Source organism: Triplophysa dalaica, chromosome 11 (assembly GCF_015846415.1).
Source record: "Triplophysa dalaica isolate WHDGS20190420 chromosome 11, ASM1584641v1, whole genome shotgun sequence".
Taxonomy (NCBI): Eukaryota; Metazoa; Chordata; class Actinopteri; order Cypriniformes; family Nemacheilidae; genus Triplophysa; species Triplophysa dalaica.
This window is the reverse complement of record NC_079552.1, coordinates 16978486-16999825: the sequence shown is the minus strand read 5'-3', so window position 1 is coordinate 16999825 and position 21340 is coordinate 16978486. Positions and strand designations below refer to the sequence as shown.

Below are 21340 nucleotides of genomic sequence, written 5' to 3'. Positions count from 1 at the left end.
ATTACATTTTTAATGGCTCCGACAACCTTTCAGGTCCTTGATGTTCCTTTAAAAATAAAATAAAACAGGCACAAACATACAAAGTGTGCAATGGGAACTGGGAATATAAAATACCTTTAGATAGCATAGCAAAAGATCATTTGTAACACTACATTTGATGAGAGATGACTGAATTTGTTTCCAGTTTCATATACATATTTAAATTTTGATTCTTGAATGCAGCTGCTTTGGCGAATATGAGTGCAGACTGACAAATACAGTCTGTTTAAATCTTTTTGGAAACTTAAGAAAACACTTCTATGAAGAAAAATCCAAGAAGCAACATTTCCAGGTTTCCTGTCCATTTGATCACATTGGTCAAATGTGGAGCAGTTGAAATATTAAAGAGATGTTACTTGGGATGGCTCTTTCCAGTGTCATGATGGAGTCTAGAGAGACAAAGACACAAAATGCATGTCAGGAATGCTTTTAACTCTAGGTCTCTGATTTGAAATACGGCTGTCGCCTCTTGAAATATCAACCAATGCACATACCAAAGCTTGTAAACATGTTAACACATGCACAAACTGGCACTGAACTCTTGTGCAACAGTAAACAGTCTTGTGTAGAGTCTTGTGTAAAATGTGTTGTGGATGTATACTATTAGTGATGTGTTTGGGTGAACCCAGGTCACATTTCACCCCAAATAAAAAATAAATGAAAGAAAATAATATTTGACACGAAGATAAAGTCTCATTACTTAAGTAGGTAAAATAGGTGGCCCAAAACTTAAAGACAATCCCAAATATTGAATGTTGAACATGAAGAACTTAATGTGGACATTAAAGGAATAGTTCACCCCAAAAATGAAAATGTATTTCTTGTTTTATGCACTATCATCTCATTCCAAACCTCTATGACTTTCTTTTTTCTGCTGAACACAAAAGAAGATGGTTTGAAGAATGTTGGTAACCAAAAAACAAAGGACTCCAGTCGGAGACAAAAAAACATCGAGACATTTCTCAAAATATCTTATTTTGTGTTTCACAGGAGAACGAGTCACAGACAAGTATTAAACAAATAAATTGTGAGTTAAATGATTGTACCAAGCAAGACGGGATGAGAGCCGTGAGGGAACGACGCGAGGGCGATGACGCAAGTGGTAATAAGTGTCAGCTGCGCATTGCACCAATCCCGCATCTCTCACGGAGGAGATCGGAAGCATAAAAGGAGGAGCGACAGGAGTGTACCCTGAGAGAGGACCAGGCCTGGACATTACGTTTGCTTTTATTAGATTAGATTAGATTAGATTAGATTCAATTTTATTGTCATTACACATATACAAGTACAGCGTAACGAAATGTAGTTTAGGTCTAACCAGAAGTGCAATTAGCAAGTGCAGGATATACAGTGTGAATAAATACAGAATACAATATTAGGAAAACTATTATGTTTGTGTGGCATTTTACTTTCGTTTGCTGGTTCCCACCTCCTTCTTCCCATTCCTTGAAGTTTTTAACACTTTTTATGTTGAGGTGAACTGTTTCTTTAAAATGCTGTATAATATTTTTTTAATGTAGGTACCTGGAAAATCAAAATACAGAAAATCTATTGCAGATAGGTCCAGGGGTGTGTGTGTTTGTTTCAGTGGAGTCTCAATTAGCTGTAAAGGTCTGGTGTGTATCAGGTCTTTCATGAACACACTCTGCAGACGGTTGTACACAGTGTCATCTGAGATATAAAACACAACACACCTCTGTGTTCTGCCCCAACAGCTGTGGCCTCTCTCACCGCCTCTGTACTTTTCATCCTTTATTCACTTATTTTTGACATGGCTCTTTGTTCTGACATGTCTCGTATATGCAGTTTAAACAGCACTAAGGATTTGATTTTTTTTCGTTTTTGCATAATACTTTAAGCATCTTTATGTTGTTTTTCTTATTATATAGATTGTGTTGGTGTATGTGTGTCTATATAACATTTGTTCTTAAATTTGAAGGTGGCCTGTACTATCTCATACAAGCAGAAGTGGCATGTTTGGGGTTGAGGTCAAAGTGACTGTACCTTTAGCTGTCTTTTTTGTCAATGATTGACAGGGATGAGTTTGTCCATTCACAGGTCATGTGTAGACACACACAAACACAGGGGCCAGTGTTATGATGTCATGTTGAGCTTTTTGTCTATGTTTAAGGTCCAGAAGGCAACATTAAATTATGAGTTAATAATATAACAAGTGGACAACATGGATTTGTTCATCATTTTTGGGGGAAATTTTGATTTTACACAGACGCTGCAGTTTTATGTTGTTTTAACTGTCTGTTTTAAAATTTGAAAAGAGTTACAAATCAGACAACGATTGATGTACAGTAATAATATAGAGCTTATTTTTGGTAAAGCATTATTATTCTATATCTATAAACAAACATTTATATCAACAAACATAATTTTGCGATGTTGGGGAATGTATTTTACAGATGTTGAACGTTGTCATCACTTAATAGTGCCTTATAAGTGTGGGTCAGGAGGTCAAACATTTAGTTGCTATTTATTTATGCCTTCATATATTTCACCAACCAATGTGTAATTTTCTCTGCCGGGCGTTACAGACCAAGCTGAGCACCGAGCTTAGTGCAAACATTTACTTTCACAATGTTTTTCACAAAGACATGTGTGCCAGAATACTCAAACATTCACTCACTCTGTTTTCCTGCTGTGACTAGCTGCTATATTTGGTGTGTGGTAGCACCTGCGGGATGCAGAGCGTTCAGAGATCAGCCTCAGCATGACATCATAGGAAGTGGAAGGAAGTGAGAAGGTTGCAGGGTCATTCGGTATAACAAACTCCAAACGTCCTAAGGTGGATTTGTACCGTATAACATCTCATACTTAAACAAAGCAATTCATATTATGCTTTTGTGTTGTAGAATTTGTTCTCATTCTTCTGGTATCTATGAAAATAAGATTTTTTTTGGATTACCTGACACAAGATCACTTAAAGGACTCAAATCTTGACAGAAATAATACTGATTCATTTATTTTCCACCAAACAGAAAGAATTCTGAACTGCAGCTGTAGGGCTTATTAATACACATTTTGTTTGTAAATTAATAAAATTAACTCTGAAGGTTCATAAATTCTGTAAACTGTGGGTAGATAACAGACAATGCTTTAAGGAAGTTAATGTATTGTGTTGTAGTGAAAAGACAAAAAGTGGTGTAACAAAATAATATAAAAAACATCGGCAAGGTTCGCATTAACCACCCTTGTAGCAATATATCAAGAAAGACCTTAAAATTATATTTATTTATTAAACAAAAAATTTTTTTAATGCAACATTTAACTATAGTAGGCTACTGCAAACTTGATAGCAAAACTTAAAAAATTAGCCAAACCTAAATAAGCAAGGTTTATTAATCGATATGATCTAAAAATAACATGGTACTCAAGACTGTGGTGTTTTTTGAATATAAAGAATATAAAGGAGCCGTCACACTCTATGTTGCGGTGACGCCGCCATCTGGGTAGGATCATACTCCACTGCTATTATTGTTTTGATATGTACCGATACTTGTTTTGTTTGATATATGGAGAAATCGAAAGTGAAAGAACCAGGGGCTTTTCCTGAATGACTCTGCGTAATACAACAAGACCGACCTATCAATATTTCCTAAACACTCAAGAAAAACACTTTATTAAACGCACTGGCAGCAATCCTCCCAAATGGCGCAACATTCAACACGGCGTGACATAGCTTCACATTTTCTTTAGGCACGGCTGAAGGTGTTCATCATTTCTAATGAATGTGTCAAAAATCTCAGCAACTGTACTCAGCTATCATGCTGGTACTTTGGTTTAGGGGTGTGAAATTTGCATGTGATTATATAAGTGCACTTGCAAGCAGTTATCTTTTGCACTGGTGCATCCTGTGTAAAACCTGTGTCGACTGCTATAACATAAGACAGCTCGCCTCTAACCCGACTCCCACACACATCCTCACTCACTCACTCAGTCTCATAGCATGTAGAAATCTCTCCACTCATCCTCACATCCTCCCTCCATTTCCTGTTGTTATCTGGTTTTGATGGAGCATTCGTTCGCCTGTCATTAGCCGCTAAGAGGAGAACCGCCTCTAATATGGGCCATTTGAGCCTCAGCACAATCCTCACAGGACTTGTGTCCAACCACACAGTACTCGGGCATTCTATTTGTTTATTCATGACCATGTGTGCTGTGTGCATTTGGGTTCTGTTTCATGTAAGTTCCAGGACAGTATTTTTGTAGTGTAACATCTGTAAACTTCATTAATTTGATCATTTTTTTCATAAAATTAACTGTCAAGGTTTTATCGTTTATTAGTTGGACAAAAAATCGCTCTGAAAGTTTCTCTAGTTTCTCTGGAAAAGTCCCTGGAAAAAATTAAGAGACCGTTCCATATTTTCATTAAATCATCATCTATAGATGTATTGTGGCCATTCGAGTCCAGTGTCTGTTGAATTTCAATAAAATCAAACCTCAGGAGCGATGTGAAAAAACGACACAATGATAAGACAAATAAAAACTGTCATAAAAATCAAGGTTATCATATAAAAAACTTTTCTTTGCTTGTTTTCTTTGCATTATTTGAGGTCTGAAAAAATACAGTGCACCTTTTCTGTTATTTTTTCTGCAAAAAGTATCAATATTTTTATTTGAAACTTGGGAGAAATATTGTTAGTAGTTCACAAAAAGAAACAAAAATTATAATTTTACCTAAAAACACCTATAAATAGTATATTAAAAAGAAATATTAACAGAATATAATTGAAAATTTGAAATGGTCTCTTAGTTTAACCGAGTGTATTTGTATTAGACTGTTCCACAAGAAGGTGAGATGAGTCATTGCTAAATAAAAAACATCAGCATTTAGCTGTTCGAGATATGTTCATGTAGTGACATAGTTTTCATTGAGCATGTGATGAGATATTCTAAATATTTTAATAAATTGTTCTGTTTCTAAAACCTTGATTCTTTGATTGTTCTTGCAGATAGACTTGGAGCCAGAGGGAAAAGTTTATGTTATTATTGACTTGTCTGGATCATCCAGTGAAGGTAAGACAACAGCATTCTGAAGATCTGATCAATTAACTATATTTATGATTTTACTGTAAAACCCCATTCACATAGACCGCTGATCTCATAAAATTGACATAAAATTGCAAGAGTGCCTTCTGTGTGTGAACATAAATGCATCCCGGATTGATCCGAAAGGTGATACCAGAAAGGGGACATAGTAGGGCTGGGTATCGATTATGATGTTGAGATTCACAAGCTCTTGATTCGATTCGATTCTCGATTCAGGTCAATGATTACAGATTTAATACAAATCCTATAGATATTTCTAAAAAAAGATCAGTAAATATGACATTACTTTGGTGAATTAAAAAATGAAATGAAGACCCACAAACCATATTAAACTTTAAACACACTTGGGCATTTTGAAAGGGAACAGGTTATTTTACATTTAAGATAGAGTATAACACACAAAATTACCTGTGAAGAGGGGCTCCAATCATATGAACCACTGCCTTTTATGTAAAGGTGATGTTAAAAGACACGCATCTGCCATGTTAATTAGGCAATGAATGAGCGAAATGCTCCCTGTTGTAACATCCACCCATTGTAAAAAGAAAAGTGATATCTAGCGTATAGCATTAACATTCACGTAAGTGAATGTTAAGTGCTCTCGGAAATGTAGAAGAAAAAAATTGATTCACAGCTTTTGAGAATCGATATTGAATCGACAGCATTTTTAATACGATTAATTGATCGTTAGCGCTAGTTACATTAAGGAGATAAGCCCAGGGAACCCCCTGTGTGAACAAAAGGCAGAAACAATGCCGTAAAAGCAGTGTACTGATGACACGCATCTGAAATAAATCTTAAATAATTTGGCTATGCAAACAAAAGCAGTTTAAACTTGAGATTACTTTTGACAAAACTATTGACACCAAAATATACAGCGCTTCAATAAACTTGATCGCTTACTAACATGCTTTATTAACGGGCTTTTCATTTGATCTGCGTGAGCTTATCCCGAAATGGTTACAAAATCGAAATGCTAAAAAACTTGTCTCAAACTTTGTTTTAAAAACAGACTTATTAAAGACTTATTTTTAAACTTACATTTGTGTACATCATATTACTGAAAAAAGATTATACCTTGCCTTTTGAATTGCAATTAGGCTAAAATAATGGCAAATTTTTAGTTCGCAGCGTTCTGTTACATTTTTTCATTTAAGCTCTGTAAATTTTCACCGAACAAACCTGAACAATTTGCTTTTATTTCTTTTCATATGACTTTTTATAATAAGCTTAATCTCGTTGGGCTATAGCATGTCTTGCGTTTTAGTACCTCAATGCTCTTCTTTGTTCTGCATTTACCAATAAAAGTTTGTTTTAAAACTGACGTCTTTGTCATTTGCAAAAGCAACAATATATGATACAGAATAATATCATATCTGGCCAGGGCCGCCTTGGGGGGTTGTGAGGCCCTAGTGAAGACCGTGAAAATGGGCCCCACTGGTGTATAAATTGTAATAGCACTGCAATTCGAGGTGTGCATTGACTTTCGAATAATTGAATGGCCCGTTGTCAATTATTCCGTTTATGCCACGGTTACCACACCAAAGGACATTGTTCGAATGTTTAATTTCAACGCTTGTCATGTTAACGTCTTTAAGATGCTGTTGATGGTAAGACTATTTTGCGCATCTCATTTCAAGCGTCCATTTGAGCGAACAGACTCGGAGGCTTGCCACTGGTGTTTATGTAAGTGAGAGAGCGAGAGGCCGTAACCACACCAGCGTCTTTGCAGTAATGTGTCAGAGAACAGCCAATGATAATAATATTATTTATTCCTTGTATTGTTTGTATCACCAGCAGTAAAAAAAATCATGCAAACTTTTGAAATAGGTCTATCAATATTTGTTATCACTTATAGGCAGGATGAAGAGGAAAATTAACCAGTAGGCTATAAGAGTTTATTATTAATGAATTTTAATTATATTCGATTTAGATTCGATGTATTTCTATTTTGTTTTTGAAATGCTTTGTTTATTTAAAGAAACTGCACAGGTTGTGATATGGAACTGGATGGCAGTCCTGGAAAACCTTCAAATGTGTTCCAATCAGATTTAAGCTTTCAACAGCCCTGTGGTATAAGTAAGCTGTTATAGTTCAACAACTGTATCAGAACTACAGTACGTATATATATACATTTATAAACAGATTTAAACGAAGAAAAGTAAAGACAAGGAATATAACCCTACCAATTCTATACAACTTTACCACAGTTTACAATAGTCAATGATATTAGTATCTTTTCATGTGGGTTGAATTATAAAGGCTGATGGACATTGTTGTGATTTATTTTAAATTAGTTTACGCATTAAACAATGTAAAGCAGAACACATCTTTGAGTATGTGTACTCAATTATTGTGAGCTTGCTTTTCTTCCTCTACTTTTCTCTTTTTAGCTCCTGAAAAGTACAGTTTTGATGCCACAGTTTGCCTATACTGAAACCTCACTAAAAAAGACATTTGTTCTTTATCTCTTAATCAATTAAGATGACGCAAATTTCTTGATTTAACGTAAACATGACATTGTATGAGATACTACATTACCCATGACATTCCAAGCATGCACAATTTGACATCACAAAGACATATTTGACATCACCTAACGCACCTCTGCAATTGCCACATAAACATTATGCAGATTAGCCCACTTTGCTTCTATTTTCTAATGTTTTAGATTTACATTTATGCATTTGGCAGACACTTTTATCCAAAGCGACTTACATTGCATTGTATTATACATTTTATATATCTATATTTATAATGATGTTCCCTTTCTGTCGGTCTCTCGACGTTGTGTCGAGAACGACAGATGGGGTTCGCCCTTGAGAACCAATCAACTCTGACTACTATAGAAAAGGCCAATGAAATTTGGCGAATGAAATTTGCATGCCGGGCTCCGCCCCCGGATATCCGGTATAAAAGGAAGCCGGCGTGCAGCATTCATTTACCTTTTGTTCTTCAGAGCCTTCGCTCATGACTACGAACTGAACGAATTCAATGAATTCTTCGTCTTCTTCTACTGCCGGATCTACGACGTGTAGCAGCGGATCGTCCCTACCTGCAGAAGCAGGTGGCTGTCTTCCTACGGGAACCAGCCACCATTTCGTCTGCTACCCGAGCGGTGACATCTGTGGCTACGGCCCCGATGACCACCCACGTTAGCAGCGTTAGTGATATGGGGAACTCTGCGAACGTAAACCCGCCAGCTAAGTGCTCACGGGCCGATCGCACCCCGATACGCTCTTCTGAACGTTCCCCAAACGGCGGTGGCATACCGTCCGGATTCTCACGCACACACATCGGGAACGATGTGTGACGTAGATGAGATGTCGCTCGCAGCATCGGAGGGAGACTGACATCCGACTCTGACGAATCCGAGCTCCACCCCCAGCGGTCGAGTTAGGAGGAAGCAGAAATCTCTGGAACCCCCCGACCACCACACTGGTAGGTTACAAGTTTCACGAAAGCGTCGAGCTGACACGCCCAGGCTTGTTACCGTCGCTTCGCTGAGATTGTGACGCGATACAGCGTTTGTGGCGTTTTCCATAGATAACCCCATCTGTCGTTCTCGACACAACGTCGAGAGACCGACAGAAAGGGAACGTCTTGGTTACGTATGTAACCTCAGTTCCCTGATGGAGGGAACGAGACGTTGTGTCCCTTATGCCACAAACACGTATCGTATTCTGCTGCAGTCGTGAGAGGATCTCAGGCTCTTCAGAACAAGAGGTAAATGAATGCTGCACGCCGGCTTCCTTTTATACCGGATATCCGGGGGCGGAGCCCGGCATGCAAATTTCATTCGCCAAATTTCATTGGCCTTTTCTATAGTAGTCAGAGTTGATTGGTTCTCAAGGGCGAACCCCATCTGTCGTTCTCGACACAACGTCTCGTTCCCTCCATCAGGGAACAGAGATTACATACGTAACCAAGACGTTTTGTATTTATTGTCGTTTTACTGTCGATTGTCGTATGGAGTGTTTATCCTGTTATTAAATGCTTGTGGTTTTATTCCGTTTCTGTTATGTTAATCTGTATATGTTAATCAATATGTTCTCTGTGCATGTAATGCTCAATACCGCCCGATCGCGTCTACGCAGTTGCCTCAATTATCGAAATTATTTTTGAGTTTTGGAGGCCCCCGTGTTGTCACGGGGCCCCAGGCAATTGCTTGGTGTTGCCTGTTGGACGGGCCTGGGTTTGACCAAATAACAATATCACCGTTTTTATGTATTTTGGGGGTTTCACGGTTTATCAAGGTTTTGTTCCCTGACTGTGCTAAACAAATGTCCAAAATATAAATGAACACACAATAAATATGACTTGAACTGTCAAACATGAGAACTTTCAAAGCTGAAAACATGCGTTAGTTTTGCATATTTCATTTGACAGCTCTTTGCCGTCTTTATTCCTCTCCCTCCCTCTCTCTCTCTCTCTCTCTCTCTCTCTCTCTTTCAGAGTCATATGATTGTTGCCCTGATTGTAGTACATGATCACTGGATCCAGATCCAGCATGGCCTAATTCTACTCAAACATTCTCTCAGATGTTCCCCAATCACTTTCATTATCCTGCTGCTTTTTCCTGGAAACACATCAGAGATGGCCCAGTTCAGGATCTCCTTCATCTGTTTTCCACTTATTAAGGTGGATCATATGACCTCTTGTCTTGAACACTGATCTAGATGCTTCGCGTCAGCCTGCGTCTGTACAGTCTCATGTTACCCCTACAGCGGTAGTGATGTTAGCCAGACTTTTCACAATAATATGTCCTGTCAGCGGTGACTGGAAACGGGCTGTTGAAAAGCCCATTGCTGGTCACCTGTATGTGTTGAAATGTTGCCGTTCCTTCACACTTACCATTCAATTCAGTGCCAGGAAAGTACTAGTTTATGTGACTCATTGTTTTTAATCGCTGTTTGCATCAGGAAGTGAATACTTAACATTTCCTCTGTCTGAAAGTTGGATGAGTCATCAAAGAGTGACAGAAGACAAGCATTTATCAGCAAAGTGCCAAACTGTTCTTTGTTTTTCTGTTTTATTGTTATCAATGATAAATAACAACTACGTTGACACGTTTTAGGGGAGGGTTCTGGTTAAAAGGCCTCGAAGTCACATTTTTGAAACTTTGTACATTTCGAACATGATGATCTTCAGGTCTGCTGCTTTTCTCTGCACTTTGCAGGTACTGATCTGATGTGTGCTCACGTCAGCTCTGTACTGGCCTTGGGTTTTCAGATCAGACGGATGTGCACACAAAGCGCTTTTGGCTGCTTTTGGGCCGGTTTGTCACTGATCAACAGTCTGTTGGAAACTGATCCCAGGGCTGACAGAAGGTCACATGGTTAAGTGGAAAGCAGTGCCAGGGTCTTTGCAGTGCAACAGCGGAGGGGCTGGGAAAGTGGCACACAAAACCATAGGCCATAGTTCCCCCCACATATTGCTCGCTCAGAGACTGTTTACACTAGTGGTCAGACGAGACAGATCGCGTTTACACCTGGTGCTTACATGCGTCTCAGAGCCGTCTCTAGTGATCTGAGGTCTGTATCATAATGCGAGGTGAAAAAACACTAAGTTGCAGAGAAATTTTTGAGGTGACGAAACCAGACAAACCCAACCTGGTTTAGATCAGGGGCCGTTCTTCGTACGTCGCTAACTCGGTTAGCTGGATTTCATTGTTGATGATTTGGCATGATCTTGGATTGTTTGGTTCTTGGACGGTCATCGTGGACTTGCTGTCATAGCAACAGGTCCATAAGCTTGAACCTGCTCGGGAGCAGGCTTACTTCATGTAAACAGGATTAGATTGCGGTTTTATAAGAGGAGGAGATAGGTAAATCTGCCGCAGCCATGTCTTGTCAGTTTTTACGTCAGGAATCCGTTGCTGAAGGTGCCTGAATAATTCGAATAGCTTTTCGAATTAATCGCGTTTTGTGAGATCGACAGGATCCTTTAGCGCAGTGCGAAAATCTACTGATTGAGAGATATCGTTTTTCTCGTGAGGGTGTAATCTACATTATAATCTTGTTGGAGCCACACGTTAAATGTTCGACTCGTCGACTCAATCCAGCTATACTAATCATAAGCGGCAGGTGTGTTCGAAGAACCCAATTAGCCGGATCATGATTAGCACGATGATATCATCTTGGATGTGTCACTTGATCTCGGATGTAATAAGCGACGTACGAAGAACGGGCCCCAGGTTTAGCACAATGCTATAAACGTTCTGTGTCAACTCCGGTTTGATCCAGTTTGTGAGTTGTGTGCACCTGAAAGTGTGACACGTGCAGCAATCACAAAACATGGAAAGCATCATCATCGTTTGATTGACTTCTCTCGAGTATCAGCGCAACTGACTTTTCTGTTGAAGATGAAGAGATCAATATGAAAAAGGTCATGAATTGAAACACATTTATAAGGCAGGAATAAACACGGCTGCAGTGAAAGTTTGAGAAGGCAGCTACCGACTATATCAATAGAGAATCAATTGATTTCAAATTGTTTACAAAGGTTTACAATAAGAGCAAAAGATAATATGTATGCTTCATTACTTTAAAATCCTTTATATATTGAATTTGATTTTATACAAATATAATTGAATTGCCATGTTTTAATATGAATTAATAAATATTAATTATCAACTCATATAATAATTACATGAATGTGTTTTGAATTGTCATCATTAAATGTAAATATACAATACAAATAAACACTTAGCAGCAAAAGATTTTCCCTCTAAGATCTTTTCACTATAAACTTTTTTTTAATTTGGAGCGAGACATACATGGGGGAGTGGCTTCACTCCGTCAGATATACATCACTTTTCTGATTGGTCCAGTTTTGGTTTGCGATCTCTAATCAAGAATAAAACCTGCTCCGGAGCAGGTTAGCCATGTACCTTATGTTACCATGGTGACGAAACCCGCTCAAAACCAATCCACCTTCTGGAGCCCGAAAACTCAGAGTATGCTCGAACTAAACGTGAACTTGCCTGAGAAATACCGAAACCGGCTTGTTATACAGGCCACAGAAATGTCTGGTTGTATACTACACATTATTTATTTATATTTTAATTAAAATGTTATACATCTAAGTCAACTGACCCTCCACTTTAGAACCGTAGTGTATTTGGATCCATCAAGTGTTTCAGTCATATCATTGAAGTAACTGTTATACATGATACATTATTTTTGGGCACTTAAAATAATTAAAAATTAATTAAAGATGTTAATATTGAAGGATTAGTTAAGCGATGTTTTTTGAACAACAATATGTTCTGTGCCACTCCAGAGTAATAAGTGGCCTCTGCCTGGCCTGCCCAATAAAAAATCCCTGGCTTCACTCCCTCACAACATGTTTTGAATCACACTTATTTCTGTATTTAGTGCCAAAATATGTATTTAAGGGTAACATTTTGGCGTGTAACTCTTACATTTCTTTCTTCTTTTAGTTTTCCTCAGATAACAGGCCGTCTTGTTCCTAGGAACTGTATTTGGGAGAGAAGCCCCCATGTGTCTGATTGGATAGCTCTTTTTATCTATTATTGTCTCACTGAGGGGGCTTTGTACCCGATAATAAAGGATTTGATGAAGCCTTTATTAAGCAAGATCCCAGCTGGAGAAGATATTTTATTTCTCTTTTGGTTGTAAGAAAACTTCAAACACAACAGTACAGTATTTACAGTGTGTGTTGGACTCTGTGGAGTCTGCGTCGAGTCTTTTGTGGTCGTATAAAACCCCCCTCAGTGTGTTTGTCTACAAGCGACGTGTTGCCAGTGTCTGAGCTCTTGAAGTATACATACAGTATGTAACACACAACCAATGACCTTCAACCTCTGGCCTGACGTCACCTGCGCATGACCACAGAGACTAGTTTATAAATCAATAATGACAGTGAACAAAACCTTGTGTTCAAACTAATCCCTAATGTTGTTGTAGTTTATAAGGACCGCATAAGGACACACACTCTTGTTTAGTGCTAGTCTGTTAGGATGAGGCTTCGGACTGGATGAGAAGACCTTCATGAGTGTTGATAGAGTGTTACAGAGACAGAGAAAGAGCGAGAGAGTCATCTTTGCCACATATGGAGACATCAGACTGAGTTTTTTCTTCCTGACAGATGTGAGATTAAATAGAGACTTCTGCTTAAATCTCAGAATTTGTAATCCGTCAGAAAAAGAACCTAGTGTGTATGTTCGTGTGTGTGTTGGAAAGTCTGGCTGTCTGCCTTGCGTCAGTCCTGCTCAGCATCACTTGCCTCACACAGACACACAGACACTGGGGTACAGAGACACCCGACAGAGACGTGCTGGAGACACAAAATGGAGTGAGTCACAGGGGAGACGTTCAAGGACAGCAGTTCATGATGATGTTTCATTCGAGTCGCTCCATAAGAAAACTGAGCGCATCACATCTATAAATCAAGTGGTGCTTGTTAGACACTAGTCTCAGACGTCACGTGATGTATAAGGCACACTTTTTTGGAAACACTTCAACGCGTTCGAGATTGTCATCTGATTGGTTGAATCTTGCAGGATTTGCAGGATTGTGTGTCGCGTTCTTTACTTCCGAAGAAGTAAGTTGCAATAAGAATTCATCACGTTCGGCTAAACTTTTAAAAGCATGATGAACCGTGTTTGTTTATTGTTTTATACTGTTGTATGATGTCTACTTATGACGTTCGCATGATTTTTACATTGAAAAAATACAAATCAATACGTAATTGGCCATTATCTACCTGGGTTTTGAGGTCAGCTCTGGAAATGCTCGGTTTTATGGGCGTTCCGCATTGAAGACTTTATAAGTAATCGCCCACCGCTTTGATTTAGTAACAGTTTACGTAGTTGGAGCCTTCTGTGAATTACGTTGGGTTAAACATTAGCACCATTCACTGTTTTCACACTTAACTCAACTCAACTTTATTTATATAGCGCTTTTCACAATTTTCATTGTTACAAAGCAGCTGTACATGAGACATATTGACTACAAGTAAAACAACTGAAGTCATATACCTGTTAAAACAAGAAAAAGGTGAAAACACGCAATAGTATTATCTGGAGACCATATAAATGACCTCCCCACATCAGTATTTCATGTGACGCTTTCGCACGGGATGATTTTATTCAAATTTACTGTCTTATTTCCCGGATGTAATGGCAAGGCTTTGCTTATAGTTTGTATAGCCTATAGTTGTATTGCGTTTAATGATATATGACCGGACCTGTCAGCATTTGAGACCAGTGATCCCGAACCGGACAAGAGATCACCGCGATCGCGGGTCTCAAATGTTATGAGAGATTCTATGATAAATAAACAAATGGGAGACTCCCTGTAATTTATGGACATCACCCAGCATTCGAAATAATACCAAAGCAGCCTCCAATATTCGCAAACGGTGGATAAAATCTTGAAAAATGATATATGATCCGGCAAAATCACAGAGATCACGATTCGCATGGGCTTAAGACCACAGACAACCTCTGCAATTAATACAAATGTCTAGAGGTCCCCAGGTATTGCTAATCTTGTGCGAATAGTGCTAATGACACATCAAGCGATCTCTAACAAAGCATAGTGACGCACAATACAAAAGTGTTTTAGATTGATGCGCCATCGGATCCAATATTGACGGCACAACACTGCTTTTTAACCTTTTTGATTGTTTATGAACTAATCCTTGGAGAAATGAAATGAACAAACGCTCCATGTTTTTCCCTCATGAGCTTGAACGTCTTTATAAATTAACTTTAACCACACATTCCAAATGTCAGTATCCGAGGGAAGGTTAAGAAGCGACTATATTCTTCCACAACCAGGGATTGCAAATTGCAAAATATTTAGCTATCTTTAACGGCATGTTTGTTTATTGCTTGCTCGCTCTATCTGGTTCCGCGCCACTTGTGTCACTTCAGAAGCGCGAACCAGTGGGCGGGGCTGTAGCAGTAGTTGTTGATATTTTTCTGTGGAGGTGGTGTTCAACCTATCAATGTCTTCATAGATAGGTGCATTCCAGAACCTGGCATTTGCTGGGTATAGTGTCAATAAAAGATGTAATCTCCAATTCTGACACTTTCATGATGAATAGAATTCTCTCTTATATAACAAAAGCTTGGGTTAAAATTGTGATTTTAATTCATGCCTCCTTTAATTCTTAAAAAGTATGCATACATCACGGAATAAATGTAAAAGTGTTTTGACACGTTGGTGAATGTAAACCGGTCTGTTACTGTGGGGACATCTCCACGTCTGTAAACATGAGGCAAAACATCCATCCATCCATTTTCTTCTGCTTCATCCGGGGCCGGGTCGCAGGGGCAGCAGTCTTAGCAGGGATGCCCAGACTTCCCTCTCCCTAGACACTTCCTCCAGCTCTTCCGGGGGGACACCGAGGCGTTCCCAGGCCAGCCGGGAGACATAGTCCCTCCAGCATGTCCTAGGTCTTCCCCGGGGTCTCCTTGCGGTTGGACATGCCCGGAACACCTTCCCGGGAAGGCGTCCAGGGGGTCCTCCCGAGTGACCGAGCTTCTCACCCTATCTCTAAGGGATCGCCCAGCCACCATGCGGAGAAAGCTCATTTCGGCCACCTGTATCCGGGATCTTGTCCTTTCGGTCATGACCCACAGCTCATGACCATAGGTGAGAGTGGGAACCTAGATTGACCGGTAAATCGAGAGCTTCGCCTTACGGCTCAGCTCCTTCTTCACCACGACGGACCGGTACAGCGACCGCATTACTGCAGAGGCTGCACCGATCCGTCTGTCAATCTCCCGTTCCATCCTTCCCTCACCCGTGAACACGAGCCCAAGAAACTTGAACTCCTCCACTTGAGGCAGGAACTCTCTACCAATCTGAAGTGAGCAAGCCAGCCTTTTCCTACTGAGAACCATGGCCTCGGATTTGGAGGTGCTGATTCTCATCCCAGCCGCTTCACACTCGGCTACAAACCGTCCCAATGCATGCTGAAGGTCATAGTCTGATGGGGCCAGCACGACAATGTCATCCGCATAGAGCAGAGATGAAATCGTGTGGTCCCCAAACCCGACTCCCATACTCCCAGAGCACCCTCCACATGATGCCGCGAGGGACAAGGTCGAATGCCTTCTCCAAATCCACAAAACACATGTGGATTGGTTGGGCAAACTCCCATGAACCCTCCAGCACCCTGGAGTGGGTATATAGCTGGTCCAGTGTTCCACGACCTGGACGAAAACCACACTGTTCCTCCTGAATCCGAGGTTCTACCATCGGCCGGATTCTCTTCTCCAGTACCCTGGCATAGACTTTCCCGGGGAGGCTGAGAAGTGTGATCCCCGATAGTTGGAGCACACCCTCCGGTCCCCCTTCTTAAAAAGAGGGACCAACACCCCGGTCTGCCAGTCCAAAGGCACTGTCCCCGAACGCCACGCGATGCTGCAGAGGCGTGTCAGCCAAGACAGGCCCACAACATCCAGAGACTTGAGGTACTCAGGGTGGATCTCATCCACCCCCCGGTGCCCTGCCACCGAGGAGTTTCTTGACCTCGGGAACTTCAGCCCGGGTGATGGATGAGTCCGCCTCCGAGCCCTCAGCTTCTGCTTCCTCAATGCTCAATCCTCGAAGTATTCCTTCCACCGCCCGATGATATCCCCAGTCGAGGTCAACAGATGCCCAGCTCCACTGTAAACAGGATTGGTAGGGCACTGCTTCCCCCTCCTGCGGCACCGGACGGTTTGCCAGAATCTCTTCTAGGCCAACCGATAGTCCTACTCCATGGCCTCACCGAATTCGTCCCATGTCCGAGTTTTTGCCTCCACGACCACCCGGGCTGCAATCCGCTTGGCCTGTTGGTACCCGTCAGCTGCCTCGGGAGTCCCACAAGCCAGCCAGGCCCGATAGGTCTTCTTCTTCAGCTTGACGGCATCCCTTACTTCCGGTGTCCACCACCGGGTTCAGGGAGACCTTACAGCCACAGCTCCAAGTGGCCGCGTTGACAATGGAGTCGGAGAACATGGTCCACTCGGACTCAATATCTCCAGACTCCCTCGGGATCTGGTCGAAGCTCTGCCGGATGTGGAAGTTGAAGATCTCTCTGACAGGGGATTCGGCCAAACGTTCCCAACAGACCCTCACAGTACGTTTGGGTCTGCCGAGTCTGTCCAGCTTCCTCCCCCGCCATCGGATCCAACTCACCACCAGGTAGTGATCAGTTGACAGCTCTGCCCCTCTCTTCACCCGAGTGTCCAAGACATACGGCCGGAGGTCAGATGAAACAACCACAAAGTCGATCATCAACCTCCGGCCTAGGGTGTCCTGGTGCCATGTGCACTGATGGACACCCTTATGCTTGAACATGGTGTTCGTTATGGACAAGCTGTAACTAGCACAGAAGTCCAATAACAGAACACCACTCGGGTTCAGATCAGGGGGGTCATTCCTCCCAATCACGCCCCTCCAGGTGTCACTGTCGCTGCCCACGTGGGCGTTGAAGTCCCCCAGCAAAACGACGGAGTCCCCAGTCTGAGCACTTTCCAGCACCCCTCCCAGAGTCTCCAAGAAGGCCGGGTACTCTTCACTGCCGTTTGGCCCACAGGCGCACACGACAGTGAGAGACCTATCCCCAACCCGCAGGCGCAGGGAAGCGACCCTTTCGTTCACCGGGTGAACTCCAACACATGGCGGCTGAGCTGGGGGGCTATAAGCAAACCCACACCAGCCCGCCGCCTCTCACCATGGGCAACTCCAGAGTGGTGAAGAGTCCATCCTCTCTCGAGGGGTGTGGTTCCAGAGCCCAAGCTGTGCGTAGAGGTGATCCCAACTATCTCTAGTCAGAATCCCTGAACCTCACGCACAATCTCTCTCAGGCTCCTTCCCCGCCAGAGAGGTCACGTTCCATGTCCCTAGAGCTAGATTCCACGTCCAGGGATCGGGTTGCCGAGGCCTCGCCTCGGTACCCAAACCCCTCCACCACGGTAAGGTGGCAGTTCAAGGAGGGGAAAAACATGACAACACGAAATGTGATTGGTTGCTTTTGCAATCACATTAACCTTGACCAAAGAAGCCGCCAGTATTGAGGTCTGACCATGCGAGACGTTACACACTGACAGATCTGTGTAATAATACTGCAGTGAATCATCTGTATTCAGTTCACATGTCTTCACATCTCAGCACAAAAGTCAGCTCCACGGTCACTACGCACACACAATCCTGTTAAATAAAATAAAGTAGGACCACATTTCAATAATTATTCCATTTAGTCGCATTGATTCTTTTCATATTATACTTCTTTTATTCCAAAGTTCAGATCTGCAAGATGGGAAACTGTGCTGTGCAAATTTATTTGATTTGCATAATTCCTTTATTGAACAATGCAGACGGCATGTGCGGACAAACAGGGCTATCAGCGGGTGACTTTCCCAGTGTTTCAATGTAATAAAAACAGACTTTCTTTTTTTCTCTGCTCTCTATAGTACAGAAAGTGCTGACTAATACATTCCACATGTGTGTGTGTATGTGTTCTTAAATCTGCTCTGCTGCGTGAACAGGTGGAGGAATTGATATTAAGGTGATTTTGAAAAGAGGTATCAAGCTCAGATGTGTTTGGAGGTGAGGACTGGAGGTGATTTATTACTGGAATTAAATGTATCTAGAGCAAAATGTCTCTCTTCATCTCTAATAATGAAACAGTTTCTCTCTGTTTTGATCTGCATGCTTATGAAGCAATTTCAAAGCACATTATAACATATCAAACATAAAATGTGGTTTATTACTTGCTTAAAAAAAAAGTGATACTTTAAATAATAATCGGCGTGTTAAACATGATGGAAAGGTTTATTCAAGAAAAATAACTATAAAGATTATAACAGACTACACACCACAACTAAGTGATGTTTATTCTAATCTCTAACAATGTCGTTCGACATTTTAAAAGAAAAATCGTTTTTGTAAAAAATGTGAAATTGCAAAATGCTACATTTCGACACATACTCAACGCACATAATATCACATGCAAAAGCTTTTTAAACCACACATCATGGGTTATGCTGTCATTATGCTGTCATCACGGTCACATAACTTGGCATTCCAAGTTATTTTCCGTTTCCTAGTTCAGAACCTTAGATTAATACAGTGTTATGAAATGCTTGTACACTTGTTTTGTTTAAGTTTAGGTCCTAAAAATGTATGATTTTATTGCATTAAGATGGCATCTGCATTGTTTTTTAAGCCAATGCTTTCATCCAGCTGATGCAGTGGTCATTTTCAGGTTAGGACATTTTAGAAATGTATTTAATAGATATAGTATGTAACAGTAGTGAATAACAGGCTGTATTATCTCTTTTGCGCGGGTATGGATCTGTTTGCTCTAATGTTTTGAATTACTGTAAGTGTATTCAATTAGACTGGCAGTATTCCCGGATAGAGACACACTCAACACATCTGATTATTAACATTATTTGCAATTTCATGCTCTTCAACCCTTACATGTGTTTGTGCGTGTGTACATGTATGTGTTCTCCTTCAAAAGTGCAGAAGGTATAGTGCAGGATGGATTTGCTGAGTGTGCACACACACACACCACCTGTGTTTATCTAAACCAGCGTGTCTCTGACAGCTCGATAAAACACATGCTTACTCACGTGCCTCCCTGCTGTGTGTTTCTATGTGTGTGTGCTAGCTTTGTTTTCTCTAGGTCTTATGTCACCTTTTTAGTGTCCCTGGCTTAATGTCTTTATCTGCTTTGGTCTTTGAGGTGACTTTGAAGTGATCATATACAGACCTTTTCTATCTCATTTATTCCTCCTTCTTTCTTTCACCCTCTCACACAAGCACATGCGACAGTGTAAACAATTGAAATGTTATGCATTTCTATGACACGTCTTGTCTTTGAACCTCACGTCATTGTGAACAGATATCTAGTTTCGATAACAGTCTACCTTGAAAATGACCCATTATGTCTCTGGCTCTGCACAGAATTACAGAAAAACTTTCAGTGATGTCAAGTATTCTGGAAACACCTCATAGGCTCCTTCACACAGGGAGTTTAAGGCCTGCCCTTTACTAAACAGCTTACTGTTCAGAGTCACACACCTAGGAAAAATACAAGTGTTTATTGGCTCATTGGTGTCCCAGGGGGTGCGTCAAATGTAGAACAAATGTCCTCAGTTTCAGGTTCAACGGAGGTGAGGTGTTTTATTGCCAAAAACCTTATTGGTATTGGCTGCCAATTATCTGTCCGTTTTTTTCAACCAGTTAAGTGTATGATAGTGTATCCTATATGATAGAGAGATGAGGAATAGTAAATAATGAAAAGTCATTTTTGGGAAGGCTCTAGCTTTAAATACTGTTGTGTTTTTGGGGAAGGTGTCGTCATATTCTCTGTGATAGATATCTAGAAGACGATTTAGAGCATTAGAGACTTTGTGTTGCAGCTGAGGGACATTAATGTGATTGATGATGTTGGTAATGCGCCTTATATTCGTTTGACAGGCAGAGGGCACCACACCCTCTGGGGCATGGCCGCACCTGTTGCTAGGCAGCTGTTGCTTGTTGCTAAGCGATGGTTGCTGTGCAGGACTTGGGGTAAAAGTAAGGTCATACATGACATGCTGAAAACCCTCTGCGTATGTGATGTGACTACATGTTAAATATAGTAATGCTGGTTATTTTAAACCAGAAGGTCTTTCAGTGTTGATTGTTTTTTTTTGTTTGAGGAGACCTTCTATAGTCTCAAACTTTGACCTGTGATGCACTCAATCATTGCGGATTCACCCTCATGGCATGGTATGACTGTGGAACACAAATGAAGATACACTATTTTGAGAAATGTATCTGTGGTTTTGTGTCCATATAATATAAGTCAATGGAGGTCGATGTTGTTTGGTATCTTCTTTTGTGTTCTGCTGAATAAAGAAAGTCATATAGCCGCCATCCTCAATAGGCGGACCGCGGGCCGGATTCAAACCTTTGTTTAGTTCCATCCGGACCACAAGACATAGTAGACATAGCCTAACCATTTAAAACATTTGACTATTTCGGTTGTTTAAATCGAGCCGTGTATCTACACAACGGAGAATCCCATCACACGCGCTCTCAGGAATATTAATGTAATTGATCTTTTGCAGTTATATCCTCCAATATCTATATCTAGCGCCAAACACGCTTCCATTTAACCCTTTCCGCTCGGCACAAGCTGCTTCTCTCCTGCCAAAGATGCGCAACTTGAAAAGCAGCAGATATGTTTTAACCTTCAACAACAGTGGGTCAGACGCGCA

At 41.0% G+C, this 21340-nt stretch overlaps 1 protein-coding gene across 1 annotated transcript in view; it reads left to right on the top strand.

Moving 5' to 3' along the window:
• Positions 1–21340, top strand: part of prkceb (protein kinase C, epsilon b) — a 75040-nt gene that overhangs the window by 12169 nt on the left and 41531 nt on the right. Inside the window, exon 2 of the mRNA XM_056760547.1 lies at positions 5004–5067. Within this exon, the coding sequence (XP_056616525.1) occupies positions 5004–5067 (64 nt within the window). The remainder of the gene's footprint in view (positions 1–5003; positions 5068–21340) is intronic.